Raw genomic sequence first — 26031 nt, 5'->3', positions numbered from 1 at the left:
GCCCCTTGGGACCCTCTGGTTCCTCTCTCCATCAGAGAAGTGGAGGCCACTCTCCCGGTATGCAAATGAGACAGGGACAAATGTCCCTTCACATCTGGGACCCCATTCGCCCCAAAGCACTCTCACACTCCTCCGCTAGCCCCTTTCTCTCCTCTCCCTCCCCTCCCTCCCCTCTCTGATGTTCTTTAAATGAGCTTTCCCAATTCTACTTTTTTTCCCACTCTCTCTTTCTCTCGCTCTCTCTGCGATTCAATTTTACAAGGCCATTAACCCGCGGTGTAATGTGGAGGTTAAATATATCGAGGCAGACGTTATGGGAAAATAATTAGTGCTAATGAATAATGCACTCGTTCAGGCTGATGAGGGATGGTTGTCGTGGTAATAGAGAAGGAGGGAGGGCCTCCTCTGACAAATGAAATTAAAATATTTAAACACTGTTTTACGATATTACCGGGGCCCTCACATCATTATTTTGCCGGTAACGCTGCCTCCGTGGCAGAGTGGCGAGGGGTTTAGGCTGACAGGTCGTGTGTGTGACATAATGCAGGTTAATGTGGCAGCAATAAGTCATGAAGAACATCCATCACTAGGACAGGGACGGAACTGGAATGAAAGGACGACACCGAGGAGTGTAGGGCTCATGCTCTGTGTGTGTGTGTGACACAGGCAGTCACACACACACTCACACACACATTCACGAACAGTAGGACATAAACACATAGGTGAGCCCAACACAGGGAAGTCACACTCAGGAAACACAATACACACTCATATACTGTACACAGACACAATACACACTCACATACTGTACACAGACACAATACACACTCACATACTGTACACACACGCTCACATCTAAAAGGTATCGCTATTCATTTCCATCCTAAGTGAGATGTAAGTTATTTGGGTGTAAAACGGTGAAGGATGTTCCATCAGGCGTGATGACTGAGCCATCCACTCCGTCTCTCTCCACGAGGACATCAAAGAGAGACTCATCCGGTCCTCATCATCCGGTCCTCATCATCCGGTCCTCATCATCCGGTCCTCATCGTCCGTCGACATCGTCCGTCGACATCGTCCGTCTGTCTGGGAGTGTCCGGTCATCTGTATTTATGAGCACAAGCCTCACCACCCCGGTCTACAGCCATCGTCTGACCGTGAAGCATGTGTGTCGTAAATACGCTGTTTTACGATCACTTCCTCCCTCCCCCCTCAGCCAATCAACCTTACCTGAATCAATATGAGAGGGTGAGGCCGGGGCAGGCTTGAAGATAGATCTGGGGCCGTGCTCGCAGAAGGCCAGAGGAGTCAAACACCTAATCACTGGATAAGATTGACAGAGAGAATCCCTATAAACTTAAAAACGTTGTGCTGTCTGCTTTTGTGCTTCTGCAACCTTACAAAAGGACACATCAAAAGTAACCTCATGTACAAAGCATTTAAACAAACATTGAACTGCTTGAACCAAATATATAATGTGGTTACCAGATATGACTAACAGGAGAGCCTATGGCCCATAGCAGAACAAACAGAATAGAGCCTACCTGGTGATGTCTGGGGCCTGTTGGAGGTGATGTTCCGTACCACCACCGGTTTGACTGTGTCTGAATGGACTCTGTGCTGGACTCTGTAAAGCGACCTTTGAGTACCTTGAAAAGCGCTATATAAATAAAATGTATTATTATTATCATATCTTAGTGATATTTAGATTCTATAAGAGGTGATATCTGGGGCCTATAGAAGGTGATATTTACATTCTATAGCAGGTGATATTTTGGGTCTATAGCAGGTGATATTTTGGGTCTATAGCAGGTGATATTTAGGGTTTATAGCAGGTGATATTTAGGGCCTAAAGCAGGTGATATTTAGGGTCTATAGCAGGTGATATTTTGGGTCTATAGCAGGTGATATTTAGGGTTTATAGCAGGTGATATTTAGGGCCTAAAGCAGGTGATATTTAGGGTCTATAGCAAGTGATATTTTGGGTCTATAGCAGGTGATATTTAGGGTTTATAGCAGGTGATATTTAGGGTCTATAGCAGGTGATATTCGGGGTCTATAGCAGGTGATATTTAGGTTCTGCAGGTGAACACACAGCATCCAGCAGCTTTTATGAGATTCATATCTCAGGCCTGTCACCCTCCACTTCATTTGACTTGTAAAACAGGCCAAATTACACGACTCGAAGAATGTTATCCACACATCAACATTCACATTCTCCCTCCCTCTGTCCCCAAACCAGTAAGAGAGAGGGCATTAAAAGGGAATTACAGCAAAACAATTTACACTTAATGTAGCAGTCATATCAGCGGAGAAGAGGAATATGTGGAAATGTGGTCATATCAATAATACATGTTTTAATGAAGTGACTAGGGATGCATAGAGCTGGAGCCAGGGAGAGAGAGGGAAAAAGAGAGAGAGGGGGAGGTAGAAAGGATAGAAACTAAGATAAATGAAGACTGACAGAAGTGAGTGGAGAAAGTGAGAGAAGGGTGAGAGACAGAAAGCAAGAAAGAGGTAAGGAGAGAAAGAGAGAGAGAGAAAGAGTGAGAGAGGTTGGATTGAATCCATCTTTAATCCCTATGATTCACAGTAAATATGCAAAGCCTGTTGGCTGGCAGTCACAGGAGCCGGGGCTGATCTGCCTCTCCCGCCCCCCGTCAAACGACCTCAGCAGACCAGGAGCAAAGACCGTCAAAGCAGACCCAGACGGAAGAAGCTTCTGGAACTGTGGTCTGACCCAGACTGAACGAGCGATGAAGCCGCTGGCATGGATCCAGAGGAGTGTGATTGTGCAAATGAGGGACGTTTATTAGTAGGGGGATCGCTAGTAATCTGGAGTTATCCAGAGTGACCTCGGTACAGCCTTGTCTGGGTGGGCTTGATCGCAAGGCTGTGGTCAAGCTAAACCCCTCTTCTGACCGTCAGCTTGGGCATTTATTGAAGTAATGGGATGCAACATAACAACGTGGGCCTGGTGTTCAGCCACCTTGATAAGGTCTTTGGGGGACAAGTGAACTCAAGGATACAAATGTACACAATGAACGTGTGGCACAGGTTTGGAATAAAAGGTCTTTAATGTGTGTGTTTGTCTGTGTTCAGTCGGTTCATTCTACTAAGAGAGGCACCTGTCATTGTAAAGGCCTGATGACTCAGTCACACTCACAGTCTCTCTCTCACACACACACACACACATCCAGCCCAATCCGCCTCAGTATCACTTTTAACATTAGGACAAACCCAGTGTCATTAGGTAAGGTAATAAATTGTGGTTGAACATTGATAAACTAATGCAATTATCCAAAGGGTCACGCAGTCAGCTAATTTAGAGATACCAGCCTTGGGGGTGGGGGGCAGGTGGAAAAGTGTGTGTGTGTGTGTGGGGGGGGGGGTAAACAGCTCCCAAGGGACAGAGAGCGGCCTCTTTATTACATTGCAGGGGTCAGTGGGATAGCACTGTATTACCATTGATCTTTGAACCCCCTCCTCCCCCATCCCCTGGTGCAACCATACCTGCCCCATCTGTTTTTTTTTTTGGGGGGGGGGCATCTTATCTGGCATGAAGGGTTAACTCCACCTGAACAGCCCCCTTAATTGAGCGAGGCGCCTCGCAGCAACACAGCAGAGAGAGAAACAAGGGTCTGGAGGCCCATAACGAGCTAGCCTTGACTTATTCAGGTCATAAACTAGCGCCGGCTAAATGAGCCATTCAGAGCGAGACAGAGAACGGCCATTACGGTCCACCGTAGGTACATATTTGTATATCTGCAATTGCAGCATCATTTACATGGAGCCCCTGGAGGGCTGGATGTCCGAATGGCCCTCGGTGTCTCTGTGTCCAGCTGCCGACACCAAGCAGCTGGGTTAGAGTCCAGGTGTGTTCCCGTCTTCTCCTGGTCTTCTTATGACGTCTATATCAGTCCATGTTATTCTCACACAGTCTCACTGTCTGAGAACAATAACTGACCTCTGATGCCGGACCAATCATCCCCAGGCAGGGTTCAAAGGTCAAGCTTTAATGTGACCTCTGATACATAATTAAATTGCCATCTTTAACCCCGGTTACAACTTGTCACACTGCATCGGATTACACGCCGCAAATCACTCGGCCAATCAATGATCCCGATCTGCACAGGAGAGAAGGATAAGGAACCAATCACAGTGAGACTTGTTTTGCAGGGCTTAACCAAGCAAGACAGAGTGGAGAAGAGATTACGCTTAATGAAGTTGAAATGTCCAGCACTCAAATCAGGTTAGTGGGCTAACACTGATTACACTGACACCGGGCCACAGCTGGACTCAACTCCAGGATGAAGGGTTTGATATTAAGGAAACATGTCGAAGTTTAGCCGAATATCTGTAATACTCAACATAGTAAAAAAAAATATACCTGTCACATGAAGAGGAGACTGGCTAGCCTAAAGACATATTATTGCAGCACAGCGCCCTCCAGTGTCAGGTTGTAGAAACTCCACTTCTTCCAAGTCCAAGGTTCCTCCATATTTACATGGACAAAACATTTACATACCACATAAATTCAACAAATACAGTACAGATGACTCTGGAATTCAGGGACTATAAACATGTCCTAATCCTCCAGACCGTTTTAAGACTGTATCAAATGGCTGAAGTGAGAGAAGCATGGAATGTTTGCCGCTGCCGTGGTGACAAAGAGAGATTTATTGGGGTGTGGCGACGCAAATTGTCACCTTCTGATTTATTGATGTAATTTGCTCGCCGGGTTACCTGGGATTTGTAGTTCAGCGGAGGCCAGCAGGGCCACGTTAGAGGGCTCTGTAAAGTTCAAAGCCACAGCATTTCTGTCGAAATCCACAATGAGAAGAATGAAAGAGATTGATGGGAAGAGTTTTGGAACACACACAAAATGAACGTTTTGCCTTTAGGCAGTAACAATCGCATGTGTTCCTCACCATAAAACTTCAGTTGAAAAATGTTGGACATGACAAGCACAACTAATTCTCTGAGGCTTTAATTTCTTTAAGTTACAGAAAAAAACCTCCATGCGCCCCCCCGCCACACCACCAACAACCTCAAATGATCCCAGCAGTGCAGATTATGATTTAGGGCCACTGGTTTCCCCTCACACTGTGCCTGGCTCAGGGACCAGGGGTTGTTTAAGGGTGGCATTGGGGAATAAACACTAAATTAATCATGCTTTGGCTCAACTTGCCGGGGACTGAAAATTTGCTTATGGAGGCACCGCATGATCGCATGAAATATTAACACTGGTGGGGGGAGGGGGTCTGAGTAGGGTGCAGTTCCATATAGCCCTCCCCCTTCCTCCCAACACCCTCCACCACACCCCCACACCCCAAGGAACCAGAACTAGGGTGATATTGCCTCCATGAAATCCCAACCCGTGCCACAGTGTAACATATCATGCCCCAACCAAAACAACAGCTTTCTCCACAAAATAACAAGATCCAATCAAATCATTGGCATGCAGCACTGTTCTCGTGCAGAAATCTGGGCTAGCTGTTTAATGAATGGTAATGAACGGGTGTGCTGGAAACTGTGTGATGTTATGTCAAGGCCCAGTTGTTGTGTATCAGTTTGACCGATTTTCTGAATCTCCAAAGAGTTCAGATGAAATAGTCACACAGTTATCATCCTACATACAACATTCTGGGAGGAAACATAATTTACCCACAAAGACACACAAACACACTTCCCAACTTCATTAGAACTTCCACCACCCCAATTTTGTTTGTCATTACCCATTTTGCATAATATATACATATTTCAGTCGGCCTCTCCATTCATCTTGTCGACGTAAATGAGGGCGAGGGCGTCTGTAACAGATGACAGGGAAAATGTAAACTTGTTAGCCCATCTTCCACGGTGTCACACTGTCCTGAGCCTCTTTACTCCCCTCCGAGACACAGCAGAGATGTCTGGGTGTTCGTCTCATCGCAACATGCCCTTTGACCTCCATCCAAGCCAGGCCGAGCAAGACTCTTTTGTACCGGGCTGATTCTGGACAGACACTGAATCAGAAGGATCTGTTTGTGGTTGGGTGTATGGTTAAGTTGAGCATGCTGGTGCAGTCTAGACTTGAGTGTACAGAACCACTCCTTCCCCTATTAGAGTCCCTCTGTGCTGGAGGGGGGGCAGAAGGGAGAGGGGGGAGAGGGGCAGGTGTGGGGGTCCCATGCTGAGATGAGGAAGCCTGGCTGGAGGTAGAGAGGTGGGAGGCAGAAGCGTCATTACTGGATTAAAATGGCCTGGGTGCTAAAACAGCAAATAGGTGCCTGAGCAAATCGAATCTCTCACAATTACACGCACAGAGATGACACTCGCTGGGGGAGGCCCCGCAACATGGTCAGATCGGCAGCTGCTCTGATTGGGTTATTTGTCCTGTCTTATGCAAATGTGTGGTGACAAGGCATGCTGCGAGGGGAGAGGGAGTCATGCGCCGCACAGCACCATCACTCCCAACTTCCTGCTCAGCCTCTCCTGTTTACTCCAGCCTACGTGATGAAGAATTCAGGACGTGATGAGGAGTTCAGGCTGTGACCACGTCGGGAAGTCACTTGACGTCAAGATCAAACGTTTCATTTCTCTTTGTGGAAGTCACGAGAGCTATGCAGTAATGTGACATGTTGTTGTGAATATCGAACGGTTGATAACTTGACCCAAGTCTGAGAAGAAACCCCTCAGATTAATGTTTCTATTCATTGGCTCTTATTATACAATTGTTATCTTAAAAATCTAGTCCACCATAAACAGGTAAGTATATCTTTCACTTTACAAATTTAATAAGTTAACAAATCTTCATTATGTTGAACATAAAATCATGGTTTACATTGAACAACGACAATCAAACATGGTGAGTCTGGGCCGGTTCCTCCAGGGGTCAGGCAGTCCAGAGTGGAGCCCAAGGGAGGTCATCATCTCAGCCTTGTGAGGGCCGGTTCCTCCAGGGGCCTCGTGATGTCTGTTACCTGAACCTACTGAGACAAAGAACACATTACAAACAATACAAGATTTGAAAAAGAAGATAAGATTCGATTTTAGATCATCTTCAAAGGATTATACACAAAGGATTATTTATTTCACTCCTGCTAATCCTGAATCGAAATTGCTTCCCCCACACTGGAGGACACTTACCTTGTTATGATACAGAACACCTGGACTTACCCAGCTTTGAGTTACAGAATATTGCATGGAACATTGCTCTTTTTGTGAAGAATGGGGGTATTTTTTTTGAAATGGTCTTTTTTCAGCTTTTTTTATGATCTCATTTTTTTACTTTGTGTTATTGCCGCAATTATTTTTTTTTCTCTTTTTTTTTTTTTGCAGCTGATCTTTTTTTCTCAGACCATTTCAATTCTTTATTTTTTTTCATGTCAAATAAAGCCAAAAATTGAGAAGCAAAGCAGTCATACAAATTATTAAAATTCATAATAATTCACAAAAGTATTTACACCAAAAGCAACTACTCAGAAGGCTATTTTCTAATCAGCAAATCTTACGGCCTTTTGTCACACAGGTTTGATAGCCTTTTATAAAACATAATTAAGCATTAAACATTTTTGTATTTATATCAAAATTTGATCAGTCAACATCTTTCAAAAGAACTCAGTAAGGCTCTGATGATCAAATACCGTATAAGCAAAAAAATGACTGTGAAGTCTGATGGTTACTGAACTTTCCTAACATTTAAAAGCATGAAAGAAATTACATCTGTTAAGTCCACATACAACAAAGATGCTAACAAGTGGTACTTTTATCCGTTTGGGTCTCTGCAGAAACAGCCAAATGTATTAACTATTAAGGTTTAGCCATAGTGAAATGCACCTAAAAATTTAAAAAAAGATCAACTGAAAACAAAGTTGCATTTGCACGGCCAGCGTCTTCGTGCCAACCACGGAGCTCATCGATTGGTCGGTTTTCATCTGCGCCAGGGGCGGGGCTCGTTGTCATCGTCCTCCTCCTCGTCGTCATCCTGGAGCAACGCATCATCGATCAGCGACGATTCCTGGAACTGGTACAGGGATAGGGGTCAGGGCACCCGGGAACTAGTTCAACTACAGAGACATTTTTTTTTTTTTTTTTTACAGTTTGTCTTGGAGGGAGAGTGTGTGTGTGTGTACAATTCTGTGTGAGTGTGTGTGGCTTTGTGAGTGTGTGTACATCCTTGGGTGTATGTGTGTGTGTACTGACCTCGTCCTCCTCCAGGTCGACCTCGTCCGTGTCGGCGATGCTGAGGCAGAGAGCAGGCTTGTGCCAGGCCAGACGCAGCTCACTGCTGTTCAGCCTCACGCCGTGGACCGCAGCCTGGAAGGGGGAGGAGAGAGCAGTCATCGCTCTGCACTGGTGGGGGGGTGGGGGTGGGAGTGTGTGTGTGTGTGTGTTCATGTGTCTGTCCTACCAGCTCTGCTTCAGCCCTGGTTCTGTAGGTGATGATGGCAGTCAGGGTGAGGTCATCTACCTGGCAGTCTTCAATATCACCAAATTGCTTCAGAGAAGGGAGACAGTACCAAAGAAGTCTGAACTTAATCTGAATGAAGAAGCTTTATGAAACCAGACATGACTAACTAAAACAGTAACGGTCACATACTGATGAAATTGCATCGTAAAAATCAAGCTCATAGGATGGAATCAGAGTACACAAACCACGGTAGGCTGGAATTATACAGTACAGTTCAGTAGTACGGTGAAGAGAGCAATAGAAAGTATTTTCTATAACTGGTTGTTCCTATCTTTGATTGTGATTGGCTATATTGTGTTCCATGTCGTTGTAAAATCCAGCATAACCTTAACGGTTGACCTCATAATTCTTTAACATTCCATATTACTGCGCTTCGAATATTTCAAATAAAAAAAGACGGCAAAGGTGTCCATCTGGCTGTTGCGTGGCAACGATTTATGTAGGAACTATGTAGTGGTGGAAGAATGACGGTTTATTATTAAACTATTTTGTTTCTAATTGTTTTTATTTATGAAACCATATCAAATATTTGTAGTAACAGTTTTAGAAAAGCAACAAGCCTCGCGAGTGCGTTTTGCGCTGATTTTAGAACAGGTAAGGGGGTTTTCGGCACTCCGCTTCGCAGACAACTCCTCTTACCTGTTCTAAAATCAGCGCAAAACACGGCTTCTTGGAGCTTATTGCTCAAATAGACTCCAGTCCAGTAGAATGTGTAATAGAGTCCAGTAGAGTGCAGCGACTCACAGCAAAGTGTGGCAGTAGGTCTCCCCTGTCCGCGTCTGAGAAGCCGGAGATCTCCAGCGCTCGGGGCCGGTGGTCCACTACGGCGTGGTGAGGAGCCCCGCGGCCACGCCCTCGCATGCCCCGCCCCCTGGACCGCATGGCCCCGCGCCCCCGGGGGTGAGACCCTCGGCCTCGACCCCGACCCATTGCAAGGAGGCCCCTCTTAGCCGCCTAGAGAGAGGGAGGAGAGAGACATCAAGGGAGGGAGGAGAGAGAGATCAAGGGAGGAGAGAGACAGAGAGATAGACAATTGACAAGAGAAAAAGCAGGGACATGATTGACACATAAAGCTCACTGAACCCCAGTGGCTCAAAACTGTCTCCATAATCACAACTCTCAGGAGGTAGGAAGACTACAGAAATCCGACAACAATAACAACAGCTCCCCCATGTGGCAGGCCACGGTTTTACACCACAAGCGTGCACAAGCTGGGCCGATGCTAACCTCCAGACCAGAGTAAAGGAGCGTGCTGGGTCGATGCTAACCTCCAGACCAGAGTAAAGGAGCATGCTGGGCTGATGCTAACCTCCAGACCAGAGTAAAGGAGCGTGCTGGGCCGATGCTAACCTCCAGACCAGAGTAAAGGAGCGTGCTGGGCCGATGCTAACCTCCAGACCAGAGTAAAGGAGCGCGGCAGCCTGCTCACCTCGATCTGCAGCTGGGTGTATTTGATCTTGAGCTGGGCCGTGTCCTCTCCAGCCTGGCTCTTCTGGTACAGGTCCAGCTCCGTGTCCAACAGCTCCTTCTGGGCCTGCGCACAACAACAGCACCTCTCAAACTCTGTGTGTGTGTGTGTATGCAAATGTATGTGTGTGTGTGTAAGAGTGTGTGTGTGTGCGTGGGTGCAGCGTGCGCACCTGGGCCTTGCTCTTGGCCACCCTGACGGGGCTGGGGGTGGCGTTAGTCCTGATTTCTTGCTGCAGCTTGGTGATGGTGTTGGTGAGGGAGCCCAGGGTCTGCATGATCTGGCTCTTATCCTCGGGCTTCATCCCCCTGTTCTTCTCCAGCTTACTGATCAGCAGCTGGAGACAGCCACGGGCACCGCATCCACACAGAGAGGAGGAGGAGGAAGAAGAGGAGGAGGAAGAAGAAGAGGAAGAGGAAGAAGAGGAGGAGGAGGAGGAGGAGGAAGAGGAAGAAGAGGAAGAAGAGGTAGAGGAGGAAGAAGAGGAGGAGGAGGAGGAAGAAGAAGAGGTAGAGGAGGAAGAAGAGGAGGAGGAGGAGGAGGAAGAAGAAGAAGTAGAGGAGGAAGAAGAGGAGGAAGAAGAAGAAGAAGAGGTAGAGGAGGAAGAAGAGGAGGAGGAGGAAGAAGAAGAGGTAGAGGAGGAAGAAGAGGAAGAGGAGGAGGAAGAAGAAGAAGAGGTAGGAGGAAGAAGAGGAGGTGAAATACATGTCATAAAAGCATGGGCTTAAGTTGACTTTTTATTTTATTTTTTACATGAAACACACATTTGCTTGTTGTTTAAGCTAAGACATGGAGGAACTCACCTTCTGAGTCTCTATATGCTTCTCCAGGATTTCCTGTTTCTTCTTCCTCACATCCTGTTGGAGCCGCTGAGCTTCCTGGGAAACAAAGTATGGAAGACATCAGTTCCACCTGCCCAGCTCTTGGTGCCAGGAGTTAGTGTTGGGGTGGATCACTCCCACCTCCTTATACGTCTTTCCATACACCTCCTTCCCTCTCCTCTCCTCCCCACCCACCCACCCTAGATCCTTTCTTCTCTCCCCCCCCATCCTCCTCCCTGTCTTGACGCCCCTCCCTCCTCACCTGCTTCTTCTTCAGGGCTTCCTCTGTGGCGGCAGCCCCAGCCACCAGGGCCGTCTTGTGGGCAGCCTTCAGAGCCGTCAGGTTGTACACCGTCTTGGTGAGTCCAGTGGAGGTGGTGAACACCTGGAGGGGGCAGTTCCCAAAGGATCAGAGGTGCAGAGGTCCACAGTATTTTGGTGGTCAGAGTTCAGAAACGGCCCGTATTTACTGGACACTTGGCCAAGTAACCACATCTCCGCTACCAGGCATAGAGAACAAAGCACCAGACCTGCTTCAGCACCACAAGGCCCCATACAGAACACCCCTGAGCTGAGACACTTACTTTAGCAGCAGTTACTCCCGGTTTGGAAGCAAATCCTAGTCTCTCCTTCACCGACTTAGCTGCATTCTGCCAAGACAAGAGCCAATAAGATACAACTGGTAGTTACGAAAACGAACACATCAAAAGACATACACATGGTCTGACTCCCACACTTATGCTGCCATGCAAACACTGTGTACACACACACACACACACACTGTGTACACACACACACAAACACACACACACAAACACACACCAGAGGGGCAGTGCTGAGGTCGGGCGCGGGGTCAGAGTTCCCAGCAGGCAGTGGGCCGAGGCGGTCTTTGACAGACTGCTTGAGGGAGGTGGCAGACAGCTGTTGTTCCTGAGGGAGGAAAGCAGAGACAGCTGCCTCACTACAGACAGACTACAGACAGCTGCATCACTACAGACACTACTGTCCTAAATGCCTCACTCATTCAATACCATCTACTCTCTCTTTCTCGCACCCTGAGCTCTGATCGGTTTCAGAGTGTTGGTTATCATGTTTATCAAGTTAACATGAAGCAAATTAACAAACCATGTTACAAACCCTCCCAACAGAATCCTGCCTGTCTGTTCTGACCTTGGTGGTTCTTACCATTAGGTGGCTCTGGGGGGGGGCCTGCCCTGGGCCCTGGTTCTGGTTCAGTCCAGGCCCATGACCCTGCCCTGGGCCCTGGTTCTGTCCAGGCCCATGACCCTGCCCTGGGCCCTGGTTCATCGCCGGCCCAGGACCCTGGCCGTCCTCACGGTACCAGTGCACCTTGATGAAACGGTTATTGAGGACCGCCTCCGTGCTGGTTATGGCCCGCCTGGCTTCCTCATTGGTGGAAAACTGGATCAGCGCCGCCTCAGGGTCGTTCTGATAGGCCACCTGGAAAGAAGCAGAGGTGGAGCAGTGAGAGGATTGGACAATGTGAGACAGGACTTTAGGAACAAGTCTGTGTGTGTGTGTGTATGTATGTTGCCTGTACACACAGTAGAGACTTGGGTGTCTTCTATGCATTTATGAAATATATGGTGACAAAATATGCGATACTTGCCTCCAATATTTGAGAGGTCTAATGAACGTGGCATTAAAACCTACAGCTATCACCCCCTTACATGACCGTACGAGTAAATAGGGGTGTGGCCAATACGGACAGCCAATCAGACGTCCCAGAAGTGTGAAAGGGGGCAGGGCCCGGCGGGTCAGCTTCTCTACCTGCAGGTTGACGATGGTGCCAAACTTGCTGAAGTGCTCGTTAAGCTTGCTGATGTTGTTGACCACCGGAGGGATCTGTCGGACCAGCAGCCTGGCGTTGGCGGAGCTAAACGGCCTCCGCTGGTAACCCTGGTTGTTAGGCTTGTTGTAGCTCGGCCTAGTGCTGTCACAAAAAGAGCGGATGAGAGATTGGTTCTTTGAATAGGAAGTATAAAAAAATCTAATTCTAATTAATTTTAAGACCTACAGAGGGGCAGATCTGAAGTCAAAAGCTTTTATGCTTTTGGATTTTGAAGGAGAAATCAGACTTCCTTAATCTATCAACCGACCCTCCATGTAAACAGACACAGACGGGGTGAAAAGGCTGGGCGCGTGGGCCGGTTTGGCATGGAGAGGCTTACTTGTCAAACCAGGGTTTCTTAGAGAGGATGCCTCCATCCTGAGACCCCATGGGCCTTTTCCTCGGGTCTGACTCCAGAACAATCCGCATGTTGTTGCTGTTCGACATTTTATCTGGAAAAAGAGACGGGAGGCAGAGAGAACGAGACAGAGCGGGAGCGAGAGAGGCAGACACACGTTAAGGATCTCGTCAGAACAGCCAAGTCATCGGGGCCTCGAACCCACACCTCCACAGCCCCAAGCAGGATGCAGCCGGGGGTGGCTGGGGCGTGGTCTCACCTCTGGGGGGCAGGTCCACCTCCCCCATGGTCAGGCCTATGAGGTTGGACCGCTGGGCGATGGGCCGGTGGCGCTGGTACATGGGCCTGGAGGAGTTGGTGATGCTGGGGGCCTCAGGGTTGTACACGTCGGACTCAAAGGAATCTGGGAAGGGAGACGGAGAGGTGGTGTGTAAGAGGGGGTCAGATGGCTGAGCAGTTAGGGAATCGGGCTATTAATCAGAAGGTTGCTGGTTTGATTCCCGGCCGTGCCAAATGACGTTGTGTCCTTGGGAAAGGCACTTCACCCTACTTGCCTCGGAGGGAACGTCCCTGTACTTATAGTAAGTCGCTCTGGCTAAGAGCGTCTGCTAAATGACTAAATGTAAATGTGTGAGAGAGAAACGCAGAGTCAGTGAGGCGGGGCTGCGTGTGTGAGAGAGCCTCAGCTGTGCAGCCGTCTTACCGGATGTGAAGAGAGGAGGCGGGGCCTGGGGGTTGGAGGGGCGGATTCCCGAGGTGACAATGGTGGGGACGGAGCTGGTGATGGAGCTGGGGGGGGCGTCCATCCCTGACGCCTGCAGGGGGAGGAGGGGAGGCGGGGGGCCTGGGGGGGGCAAGACGGTAGGCAAGACTCACTACTCCAGCGTTTTTCATCATCTTAATTTATCTAACTCTACAACTTTTTCTGTGGTCACGTTTTAACAGGTATCAGATGATCTTGGCTCTGGCTACGGAAGTCCCTGTTATAACTGAACCAGCAGTGCTTACCTGCAACAGGAGGTAGGCTGGGAGGCAGGATGCCAGGGGGGGGCACCGGAGGCCTCAGGTTGACCGGTGGGGGGGCCATGAGGGGGGGAGGGGGTGGGAGCCCAGGAGGGGGCTGGGACTCGCTGCCAGGGGGGCCCGGGAAGGGGAGCATGTTGGGCAGGTTGACATCCTCCACAACAACTGGGTCACTGCCGTGGTCAAAGGGACACATGTCACCCCGCATGCAGAAACCCTTCTCTGGTGGGAGGGAGGGATGGGGGGGGGGAAGAGAGAAAGGAATGAAGAAAGAAAGACAGATGGAGGGAGGGGAAGAAAATTGAAATAGATAAGACATTCAGTTACATGCAAACAGACTGGTGGATTTTAAAAGAAAGAAAGTACTTAATCTATCAAATAAAAATGTATCAAATACCATCGTAGTCACGACAACGCTTTCTCTGGACCGGGGGCGGGCCCCTGGCGAAGGGGGCACGGTCTAACGGGTGATCCGGATGGAAGTCGGACCAGCTCTCCGTGGTGGCGCTGTTGCCGTGGTGATGCGTGGGCGCGATCACGGTGATGGTGCTGCTCAGCGTCGGCACGGGGAACTGCGTTGTGGTCGGCGTAGGAACCAGGGGGGCGGGCGTGTAGCCCTCTGTGCCACCGCCGCCGGGTTCCACCCGCTCTGTCCTGTCCTGGTCGTACTTTGCCTTGCTGCCATCACAGTCTGCAGGGACGAGACAAAATGCTGATGTGTTGAAAAAACAATGTCTCCCCCCCCCCCCCCCCCATTACATCCTCGAACCGGTTGACGATGATGGTGGAACTGTAGCACTTCCCAACCCGTGTGTGGTTGTCACCTCTGCTCCTGGACTTGCTCCTGCTGTGAGACCTGCTCCGCTCCCGGTCCCGCTCTCTCTCCCGGTCGCGGGGGCGGTCCTTGCTCCAGCTCGGACTGCGGCTGTAGCTGCGACTCCGTCCCCGTCTGCGGTTGTAGCGGTCCCGGTAAGAGTCCCGCCGTGGGTGGTTGCGGTCATAATCCCTCTTCCTGGAGCGGTCGTCTCGCTTGCGGTCGTCGACTCTCCTGAGAAGCCGTTGGTATCAGAATCAGGTTTTATTCGGCATGTAGGTTTACACAAACACGGAATTTACTGTGGCAGGAAGGTTATTAACATAAACATATACGGATCGTCCATTCAAAAAGTATAAAAGTACAGTAGTCTAACTAATCCTAGAAGGAATTTCCTCATGACGATGAATGAGGAAATGGGGTTGAGTACACACACACACAGAGCTTAAAAACAGTGGGGTGGCACTGTCACACACACACACCTGCTATCCCGGCTGTAGCGAGAGCTGGATGGAGGAGGGCTGTGGTTCACTCTCCTGGAGAACTTCTTCTCTCGGTCTTCTTCCCGGTTGGGCTGGACAAACACACACTATCAGAGTCAGCATTAACATAAATAGGCAAACGGCATACAGCTGATCATAATTCATACATTCTTTTAAAAACAACAACACTGAGGTTTTAGTCAGCTTGAAAGATCTTCACCTCGTCTTTTCTCAGTTCCTCCTTGTCTGGTTTGTGGTGCCCTTCTGCCCTAACCCCAGAGGATAACTGCTCAAGATGAGGTTGGTAGCTTTTGCTAATCAAAGCTTCAAAAAGTTTGTCGACAAATATCTGTGTCTCTGTAGGAACATAGTAACTCATTTTAGTTGAGGAAGAACTCGCACAAGTGGAAAGAGCACGAATCTCAGAACAAGGCTGATTGCCATCAACCAAATCATAAGTTGAAATATTTTAATAACAGCTGACGTAAGTTATACAACCTTTCTGAAGAAACACGTCCAACTGGTCAATGCATAAAGCTTTCAGCTCCTTTTCACTTTTGTCCTTTTTAACCAACGCAACGACATATTTAGCGAGGGCTGAGGGGTCTGCATCACAGCTGTAAGAAAACCCCCCAAAAAACAATGTGTTGCGTTAAGTACTAGAGAGATAAGATAGCAGATACAAAATACGTTTAATACTACTAAGTGTAGCTTGCAAAGTACCTTGGCTCTAACGTTAACTACAAGCTAGCTTGGCTTTGGTGCCAACTTTCTAATAGGAAAGAGAGCACCATGTGATATCTCTACCACATTTCTATGATCGTCAGACAGACAGACAGACAGACATGTTGGACTGGGTAGCTACCATACATGCCTGCAAACTGTTATGCTGGCTAGCTAGCCATAAATACTTACATGGGCTCGAGCGTTTTGGAAAGCCACGTTTTAAAGGCATCGAGGTTTTCAATGATCATCTTAGCAGGTAGCTAGCCTAGCTACCTCAACTTTTCTTCCACACGATTGCCAGGGTCAGCTAATAAATCCCCACAGGAAAGATAAGCACTGAAACAATCCCCCTGGAACTTTCTCCAAAGAGTCAGCCAACTATTGGACCAGCTATGTAGCTAGGTTAGCTAAGCTAATGTTAGCAGCAGCTTTAAGTTACGTTCAATGGAACCCACGCGAAGCAGGCCGTCCTCCTTTGCTCTAGCCTCACTCTAACCTGCTTACAAACCTCTTGCAAACAAGAGCTAGTAAAATATTGAAAGGGAATATTTGCTCACAATCAGACTAAATCATACGATTGACCATATATAGACAAAAAGCTCAGAGTTCAATAACACCAATTTTACATCAAGAGGCTAGCTAAACGTACCCTCCCTCACTAGATGGCGATTATTTACTTCCGCTGTGTGGAAAGCATCAAAATCATTTCCGCTTTTAGGCCGTTTCTTTTCAAAATAAAACCAATAATACCCTAGTAAAGATTTGATTCAAAGGATACAATACGAACACATTATTCGATAATCATCATGAATAATTTGGAAATATTTGTAATTTCGTATAGTGACTTCTAAATAAATGTTAAAACAGACACGACAGATCCGTTCGAGGTACTTGCAACAAAGTATTTTAATATACGTGTTTAATTCATCCTGTCATTAATGTAATACTCTTATTCCAGTGCATGTTTATACAAAGTTATTTAAAAGGATTATTTCAGATTTCACTGTTATTAACAAAATATTGGTACACAAAAGGCACCAGATGTCACACTATTATGAATTTAATATATATTAACTGCATGCACTGCTGTTTCTAGCCTCCATGTGACTGTCTGCATTTCTTTCTTTTTTTCTTTTTTTTGTTTTACTTTTTAAAAATGTTTCCCCTACTTTTAGCGCCCTTTTCAAGGACAGGGCAAAATACATGAGTGACAGTTTGGGCGACTTATGTACGGTTTCACAGTCAGTCAAGGCCAATCGTTGCGTGGTTCTGAAAATACGTATCCGGTGTGGGCGAGTTTGATTGGTTGGATCAACAAACCGGCATCGAATGCCAAAGCCGCGGGACTGTTCAATTTGACAAGCGTACCACCAGAGCTATATTGTCAGATTCTGGTTGCATTGCTGGCAGGTTACTTCTACAAAGAACCAGCTAGCCTGTGTAGCAAATGTATTTTTCGTAACAATAGTCTTATTTCATATGTAGACTGATGTCGGTCTACTTCGAAAGTAATTTCTTTTTCTAAATTACAGTCGACTAGCCTTCGGAAAATCCACAAATTGGATTAAGAAAATCCGCCTGTGATAGTTAGCCTAGCTGCTACAAATTTGCCTAGCCGTCAGTTACAGTAGACTAGCTAGATTGTGCAAGATAACTTCGTTAACTTAGTCATGGAGAATAGTTATCAACAGCATTTTGATTCATCTGGACGAGATGGAAAACTGCGGAAAAAAGGTTTCACTGGAGCACTTGGGGCGTCATCTCAAGGCACTTCAAGTTTCGAGGAGGGGGAACGAAAACCAAAGTTTGTAAGTAGCAGGCTAATATCACATTATGTAGTAGCAGGTACATGAAAAAGTGTTAGCCCCCCACCTATAGACTGATTAAGTTCAATACAAACATCGGATCAAACTTTGGCAAAAAGCGTCTGCTAAATACATAATTGTAAATGTAAATGGATCAGACGTCAGTTGCTAAACCGGTTGTCAACAGTTTTTCTGCTTGCCAACTTTACAGCAAAATTTAAAAGAAACACTTCGTGTTAGCAGTTAACTTTCCGAGGTGGAACATTGGCGTTTCAACAATGTCCGTGAGAAGCAAACGGTCACATCTTCCATTAGACGGGAAGGGTTGCATGGGTCAAATTACTATTTCCTAGCTAACGTCATTCGTTACACTGGAGTAATGGTATGCATTTAGGCAATGTGCACAATAATGTGTTCTAGAGCACAAATGACAGAGACACCATGTACAATAATACGCCAACCACCTGTACGGTAAAGTGTACTTCTGTTAGATATGTTATTTGACCGCCATTAAACCTGTCTGGAAGGCTTCATGTTGGTCTAGACTGCAGTTTCAGTAGTCAACTTGGTTTTACCAGGGCCAAATCAAATGGGTAAAATTAGCCCAGGATTAAGTGTAGGCTAATCGTATGCTCGTATGTTGTGTCTCAAATCCACGTGAACAACAGTGCTTAAATTGACCGTAGGCCTTTAAGGACATACTGTATCAAAGATAACTCTTAAAGATCCTGTAAAGTGGAATTGAAAATGCATTTTAAGTTCATCACACTACAGAAGAATGTGTTGTTAACTTCCCATCCAAATTTGAAAAAAACCCCACCGACAAGTATGTTAAATGAGGCTTTGAAATCTTGAGAAAATCAGCAGTCTTCTCTGCTTGAGACTAGGGGGGCGTGTCGCCTGAAGGAGCTGAATCTCCGCCCCCTCGAATTTATTGAATTCAGCAACAACAGCAACACAAGCTAAATCAATTGTAGATATCAGAACAGACCTACCTGCTGTCTTTGAGTGTCTGTGATCTAACAGACTTGTATGTAGTCCACGTGGTCTTCAATTCACCATTTGCATTGAAGGCTGTCCAGTACTGCACATGCACAATGATGCCTTCACTGTGTGTTTATCCTAAATAACTGTATTTACACCACCAAGCTGACTTTGGCCTGGCCAACTTTTTATTCTTTTCATTTGTGCTTCTCATTATAGCAACTGTCTCTTCCCCTTTTGGCAAATCACAGCCTGAAAATTTAATTACCTCTGATGAGACTGACACAAAACTAATGGAGAAACCCTCATCGACTCGGAAGACTATTCAAATTCAAATGAAGTCCCGCTGACCTCTGCAGAGTGAGGTGACTGCACAAGTATGAAATAAAACGTTTTGGACCCTCATCAGCAGACAGGTTATGTCACCAGTCTAACATAATGACAGGCTTTGGCGTTACCAATGTCTTCAGATGACAGGTTTGCCAGTGTAATAGTCCTCTCAGTCGTGCATGGGAAGCCTAGTCCGCTTTTAGCGTCAGTTTAGGACGACTTTTCAGTTGATGCTGGAGTTGGCTATGTTTCCTGTCTGGAGGTGGGAGGGAGGTCAAGATGTTGTAAGGACAAATCTGTGAAGTACTCAGGCCTGAGTATTCTCTGAAATGACTTAAAATGATTATTAAAATGAAAATCATCACCGGTTCAGTGATGTTTGAAGCTGACAAAATGACATTTTATGTCTGGGCTGTGTCAGGATTTCAATTATCTGACGAAGTCACACGCAAAAGATGCACGAGTGTATCCCAGTGTGCATGCTTGTCCCTCAGTCATGCAGAAGAAAACAAATCTGGTTTATATTTCCTGCCCGGTCTTCGCCTCCTTAAGCGATGGTAAGAACATTCCAGAAATGTTTTATTAGAGTGGGATGGAGAAATGTTACTGCAAGTGCACTTACTGCACCAGCCAGTGTTGCATTGTGTTGCCTGATTAAGTAAAAGTCTATTCTATTGTCTATGGGGATCTACCCGACTGTACTGGTGCTAATGCCATTAGTAGGATTGTGACTCGGCTCCATTTAGCCTGCTGAACCCTAATCAGTGAATAACTATTGCCATGGACAACAATCTGCTCCATGCTGTGTGTGTGTGTTTTGTGTGTGTGCATGTGCTTTAAACACCACTGTGACTATCACGGTTACTGGAATGGAATGCTGAGTAATTTAAAATTCCGGAACGTTGCGGTGCTCTTGTTGCAGAATCGTGTTGTTCATTCTAGGCTTTCTCCACCTTACAATGTAAGGTGGAGAAAGCCTAGAATGAATGTCATTCAAAGCTATCACCTGTTGTCAGTATGCAATTTACAATATTCGTTTTGCCGTGAATTATGTTATTGTCAGTATTAATTGCGAACACTCAATTTTCTTTCTCCGGCTACATTATAAAAAAATATATCACTATAAAACAGAATTGCTTAAGGGATTGATTTGACACCTGTTAAGTAGGATGTTTGTTGTTTTCGCTACACAATAGGAGCACATATCTCTAGAAACAACTGCTTTACTGTCCTCCATTCATCCAGATGTCATTCTGATTGACTCCAGAGGCCCGTTCCATAAAGCGAGCTTACCAAATAAGCCAGACTTGTCAGTTAGTCAGACTTATTTCTTGTTCATTATCTTGTTAAACAATGATGAACAATGCTTTGATAGGCTACACACCATAGCCGTTAAATGTATGGATGTTAGTTTGTGATTTCAAATGTTAAGGCATCAGGCAAAGGCCTATATTTCAATCTAAATGATCCGAGTATAATTATCATAGGAATATAATTGTTAACAGTAGCCTACAATTGCAAAACAAACCTAAGCCCTCCATTTCCCTGACACAAACCCCATGTTAAAAAGTTAGGCTACTGGATAATTTATTGATTAATAGTAGGCTATTTATTTTACACAATGTCAAAAAAGTCAATTTAGATGAGTTTAGAGGGTATTTTTTAATCAACGAAGTAAAGGTCTAAAAAGGTCCTCGACCTACGTAACCTATCGTTCACGACGTCAATCATGGCGTGTCATTTTATTTTGATTGAAGCAATGGATGAGGGAGCTGTCATTGTACGCGATATAAAGGGAACGTTCTTTCTGGAAGAAGTCACGTGGCCGTGTGCATTGCTTTTGCCGTGGTGGATTGTATGATCCATGTTTTACCTCTCGGGCTGCTTAAGAATAGGGTGCACGCGCAATTAGCTTGACTACTTAAATCTGACTTGAATTAGTAGGACTGCGTGAGCTGAAATTGGCCTTTATGGAACCGCTTTAGCCACGCTTGACTAATTAAACTTATTCAAGTCTGGTTAAGGACTTAAAGTCTAGCTTTTTTGAGCGGCCTTTATGGAATAGGCCCCAGGGCTCTCTGTTCGGGTGATGGCCCACCATGTCTCTCATGTGCTTTGGAGAGACAGCTCCTTTCATTGAGCTCTGCCCCTCGACTGGATAGCTCTTCCTTTGGTCCTGGAAGTGCCCAGTTGAGGCAGCAGGTAATTAATACTACTGTTGATCTCGGTGAAGGCACGTTTATTGGGAAACTTTTGAAAATATTTTCATAGCTGATTTAATATAAAGCCTATAACAGTTTTGATGCATTTATTATTGTAGGTATTTTCGAAATCATCCTTGAATTAAGGCGCTACTGTGTGTCTGCAGTGTAGGTTATCATGTAGGTTTATGGTTGGTATAATTGTTTTGTACAAGTAAGTCTTCACCTATAATACAAAGTGTTTATGAAGCATTAACAAGTGATAAGTGTCATTATTTTAGGATGGTGCTTCTGTTGCTAGTGTGCATAGCTGCAATTGTGTTTGTCCACTAGGTGGCACTGCAGTACCAGGAAACTGGAGTGGACCACCTGTGTTGTCGAAGTCTAAGACCTGAGAAAACTGTTTTTTCCTGTACTTCATCTTTGCTCTGATTAAGGCTAGCTCGTTTTCAATGCGCTTAAAAGCATGCTTGCGTAATTGGAGCATAGAGGACTGAAAAACGGATTCTATTTGTAAATGTGCCTGTCTTTTTGGTTTAAAAACTCTGGTTACAGGCTTTTCACAAGGTAAGGAAAGAAAATAAATGAATGACAGATTGGAGAGAAAGGATACAGTATCTTATATTTACAGTCCTCACAAATAATGGCTTTCTTTGGGGCTCTCAAGCTGTGAAAATGCGCTACGGTTTTTAATTAAGATAATGGTTGTTTACTACAGTTCTGCTTTTCACACAAACATGTGCAAAGGGTTGTCATCATTAAGGATGGAAAAACACACCCATCAAACAAGAATCCTGCTTCTAACTCTCTCTTTTCTATCAGGAATAATGAAAAAGGCCTCTCATCCTTGTGGTTAGCGTCCTTCTGCGTTGCCCAAAACACACACACACACACGCACACATACACACACGCATACATGCACACCCCATGCATACAAGAAATATCCTAATTAATAAAGCCATCACAATTAAGCCCCTGCGAGTCAGAGGAGCCTGCAATGGCTAAATTGACCAGATTAGTTGGATTGGACGAGAGCAGGTGTTCCTATTTGTCTGTGACATTCTACCATACCCTTCAGAAGGTATTGTGGTGGCCTAGAACAATCACCTCTACCATCTGGCTGGGCACTCAGGGACTGGAGGGAGGGTTCGAACCGGGAGGGGAACAGAACAGGCGGGGTCAACTGAAACGACAGGAATTACCACCAATTACCGCCAGCAGATTGATTCTCCCGTCCCAGATGTTTTAACTGACTGGCCGTGCAGAGGGAAGTGTGTGTGTGTGTGTGTGTGTGTGTGTTTGTCTGTCTGGAGGGGAGATGCTGTTATTTCCAGGCCCTAAACAGCTGGGGGGTAAACAGCTGGGTTCTCCAGAGTGCTGGCCTTCCTCCTTCTCGTCTACCTCTGTTGTAGTCCCAGTCCATGTCTCCAGGCGACGTACGAGACTCTGGCCCATTTACAGTAGGATGGATGGGATTGGTTTATGGTAATGGGACTCCAGTCAGGTGTGTTAGACAGAAACCCAAGTGATGCAGGCAGTTCTTTGAGAGATACATATGGATTCAGCTATTGGCACTAATAAAAATCTATACAAACGTGGTTACGGTGTGTTCAAGACAATCTCATTAGGTGCTTAGCGATCATGCCAGGTATTGATTTTACTACTTTTGCCAGTGTAGTGTTAGTCTTTCATCCTGTGCGAGCATTTAGTTTGGGATTCACATGTATGGGCGTACGAATGAGAGGGGGAGAGTGTGGGAGAGGGTGAAAGAGCAGAGGAGTATATACGAAAATAAAAGTTGTGGAGTTTCTGCAGCTGCAGAATAGTATATTGTGGGCACCCAGCACATTTGAAGGTTAGAGGTCGACAATGGAAGCAACAAACTGTAGGTTTCCTTTCCTCATTGGTAAGCAGTGCGCCGACCCTGTGCTTATTGAACAGAACCCGTTCAGGAGAGGCAATTACAGAATCTGCCAGCGCTAGCCCCATGGTTTATCACAACATGTCCCCCAGCACTAATGGTGCAGTTAACACTCACAACATTCCCCAAATGAAAAAGATCTGACTCCAGATGTACTAAACAAAACCTCTGAAGTGGAAACTAATCAAAGAGGAACAGGCACGATACTTTCGACTTTGTACTTCTTTATGGTTTGATTATTTTTTTTCTCGGTCAAAAAGCTGCAAAATCCGACTCGTTTACTTGACATCCGGTTTTGAAGCGCCCTTGACTGACGATGGGTTACAAAGTAACGCACCCTTCCTGCGAAGCTGGTGAATGATATAATAACCGCGCACACTGGAATACTCTTCATTCTATTGCTCGCTTTGAAGTGACAGCTGCATGGGTTTGCAGTTAGAAAAATAGACTAGACTGTGACAAAATAGTTTTGACTAAAAATGGATTCTGCGGATAAGGTGGTAGGCTTGTTCACACGAGCTGTCAATTTCCTATACAGTGGTCGTGGCAATTTGTAGTTGAGTTGATGGTTTCTGAACGGTAGCTAGCTAGTCTTACTCTACTTATAACAGGTTTCACTATGCGTCAACTGGATGGCCCTGCCTTTATGCGATACAAACGTGCTCCTTGATATCAGGCCAAAACAGACTCCTACAAATGTAGCTCTATAGTCTGTTAAGTTATGAATGTTAATTTGTTCTGAGGGTATTTGGTGGAGTTGACGCATGATTTAAGAGCCCATCTAGCAACCGCTATTATTTCCACTAGCATGGCGGCTAAATCTAAGAGGGGATTCTCCGAAGTTTCAAACACCGTGATCAAGACAGTCCCCTATCTCCCCCCCCCCACAGTCCTCCTTCCCATCCCTTCCCCTATGGCTGCCCGTCTGACCGTCAACAACAGAACGAGCACAAACTGCGGTGCCGCAGTGCCTTTCACTACCGCCTGCAGCAAGAAGTTCACGTGTTCGGTTACCGTTAATGAGTTGTCGGTGCGGATGGAGGAACGACAGCACAATGGGAAACTTAAGAGTACATGTTTGTTTGTGTATGTTGTCGTTGCTCACTTGTTTCCCGCTGTTACCGCGCCCTGCAAGCGTGGTTGTGTCACGGTATACCGTTTCTTCTGGTACTGTTGATAGCTTACCCAGCCGGTTTGCCCCGCTGCAAGACCGTAACTGTTGCCACGGCAACATAACGCAAAACAAGGTTGCAGCAGCTGTTGCTACAGTATGGTGAGGATCAGAAACTCGTTATATACCACTAGACACACTCCACAGCTAAGGAAAGATGCAGTATGCTACATGTATTAATTTAGCAGTGGCTTCATTACAAGTGCCTGTGAATAGCAGCTTTTGGAGGCTATCCTGAATTTTTTTTTTTACCCTTGCTGGTCAGTTCTATTCATCCATTCTCTCTGTACATTTGTCCCTTATCAAACATGTCCTATCTTAAGTAGAACGTTGAGAGAATGCTCAATACATTCAGAACTTTATATGGGCACCCTGGGTAGTTGTGGAACATTTCAATCTGGGACCTCAGCTCGTCTAGCCCAGAGGGGCGGTGATGGGAGGCAAAGTGAAGATCTTCTCATTCACACACGCCCTCCTACTCGTCCAAGCCTGTGCAGTCTGGGGACATACACGCTCTGTAGGATCTGACCAGACATGAAAACAGTCGTGTGTACGTTGTGATTGTCGGGCAGCTGTGGAGACGAATCACCAGGTGCTTCCCACGAGGGGGGACAGAACAGCAGGGACTGACTGACTGACCTGGCCTGGCCTGGATCGCAATTCAGCATTTCCAAGTTGCTGAAGGGAGAGAGGGAAAGATAGGGTAGGGGGGAGGGGGGAGGAGGCTGTGCAGGTTTCCCAAGGTAAAGACCACCATCCATTCTTCCTAGTGTGCTTGCCTGCCTCCCTGTCTGTCTTATCTGCCTGCACGTCTCTCTCTCTCTCTCTCTCTCTCTCTCTCTCTCTCCCTCTCCCTCTCCCTCTCCCTCTCCCTCTCCCTCTCCCTCTCCCTCCCTCCCTCCCACCCTCCCTCCCTCCCTCCCTCCCTCCCTCCCTCCCTCCCTCCCTCCCTCCCTCCCTCCCTCCCTCCCCTCTCTCTCTCTCTCTCTCTCTCTCTCTCTCTCTCTCTCTCTCTCTCTCTCTCTCTCTCTCTCTCTCTCTCTCTCTCTCTCTCTCTCTCTCTCTCTCTCTCTCTCTCTCTCTCTCTTCCCCCCCCCGCCTTATCTGCCTGCATGTCTATGTGCCTGCCTGTCTGATGGGCAGCCTTGAACATAATTGGCTACCTTCACCTTGGAGTTGTATGCAACACAGGGCAGATTGATTTTAATCGGCTGCAATTACAAGGCCCCCGCCCTGCACTGCTCTGTGGTGTAACAGGTTAGGCTTCATGTGCTCATTCATCCAGTCATCCATTTTACTCTCTCTGACCTTCACAGTGGCATTCTACCTCTGTCTTTGTCTTTCGTGTTCCACAATGTGATTTGCCCCTCCCCCCCGGTTCTTGTGACAATCTAAGAGTTGTTGTTGCGACCAGTGGACTTCGACTGCTAATTGAAAGATGTGTTATCGAAGTTTAATTAAAAGGGACGTGGAGATTGCGTGGGGGGGGGGGTGAAATGAATCCAGTCTGGTGGAGCCTACTGCAAATTGCTCTACAGGCCAGGACACGTTCCTTGTTCCTGCTAAAAGATGTGATTGGTCTTTACCCCCCCCTCACCACCAGTCCTACGAGGTCACTTT

General features: G+C 46.6%; 1 protein-coding gene and 1 pseudogene across 3 annotated transcripts in view; one reads left to right on the top strand and one right to left on the bottom strand.

Annotated features, from left to right (window-relative positions):
• Window positions 1–6757: 6757 nt before the first annotated feature.
• rbm26 (RNA binding motif protein 26) lies at window positions 6758–16680 on the bottom strand. Of its 2 annotated transcripts, none has more exons than XM_084668274.1 (22): window positions 16189–16680; window positions 15772–15890; window positions 15494–15630; window positions 15274–15380; window positions 14802–15025; window positions 14375–14668; window positions 13963–14199; window positions 13658–13798; window positions 13214–13357; window positions 12937–13048; window positions 12536–12698; window positions 11930–12205; window positions 11567–11674; window positions 11329–11394; window positions 11007–11129; window positions 10727–10801; window positions 10096–10260; window positions 9885–9989; window positions 9200–9409; window positions 8396–8482; window positions 8188–8301; window positions 6758–8008 (listed from the first exon to the last, which is right to left on the bottom strand). In XM_084668274.1, exons 1-22 carry the CDS (start codon window positions 16245–16247, stop codon window positions 7916–7918), a joined length of 3159 nt encoding a protein of 1052 aa, XP_084524400.1. In that variant the 5' UTR covers window positions 16248–16680; the 3' UTR covers window positions 6758–7915. The 2 variants fall into 2 exon arrangements, with proteins under 2 accessions (XP_084524400.1, XP_084524401.1); XM_084668275.1 differs by having other exon boundaries at window positions 15274–15365.
• Window positions 16681–17373: 693 nt separating this feature from the next.
• Window positions 17374–26031, top strand: part of LOC146260737 (protein diaphanous homolog 3-like) — an 89411-nt pseudogene continuing 80753 nt past the window's right edge. Inside the window, exon 1 of the transcript XR_014724815.1 lies at window positions 17374–17807. The product of XR_014724815.1 is annotated as a protein diaphanous homolog 3-like (transcript). The remainder of the gene's footprint in view (window positions 17808–26031) is intronic.

This window comes from Hypomesus nipponensis, chromosome 12, assembly GCF_054491055.1.
Source record: "Hypomesus nipponensis isolate SF chromosome 12, ASM5449105v1, whole genome shotgun sequence".
Taxonomy (NCBI): Eukaryota; Metazoa; Chordata; class Actinopteri; order Osmeriformes; family Osmeridae; genus Hypomesus; species Hypomesus nipponensis.
Note: the sequence above shows the minus strand (reverse complement) of the source record. Positions and strands in the feature narration are given on the sequence as shown.

Bases quoted from the DNA above. Each gene is read 5' to 3' on its own strand.
- rbm26 (XM_084668274.1), bottom strand. From the start codon at position 16,247: ATGATCATTGAAAACCTCGATGCCTTTAAAACGTGGCTTTCCAAAACG. The intron at 11,675-11,929 runs GTAAGAACCACC...TTCCTCCCTCAG, and splicing joins CCCCCCAGAGCCACCTAATG to GAACAACAGCTGTCTGCCAC. The intron at 11,130-11,328 runs GTAAGTGTCTCA...TGCCCCCTCCAG, and splicing joins CGGGAGTAACTGCTGCTAAA to GTGTTCACCACCTCCACTGG.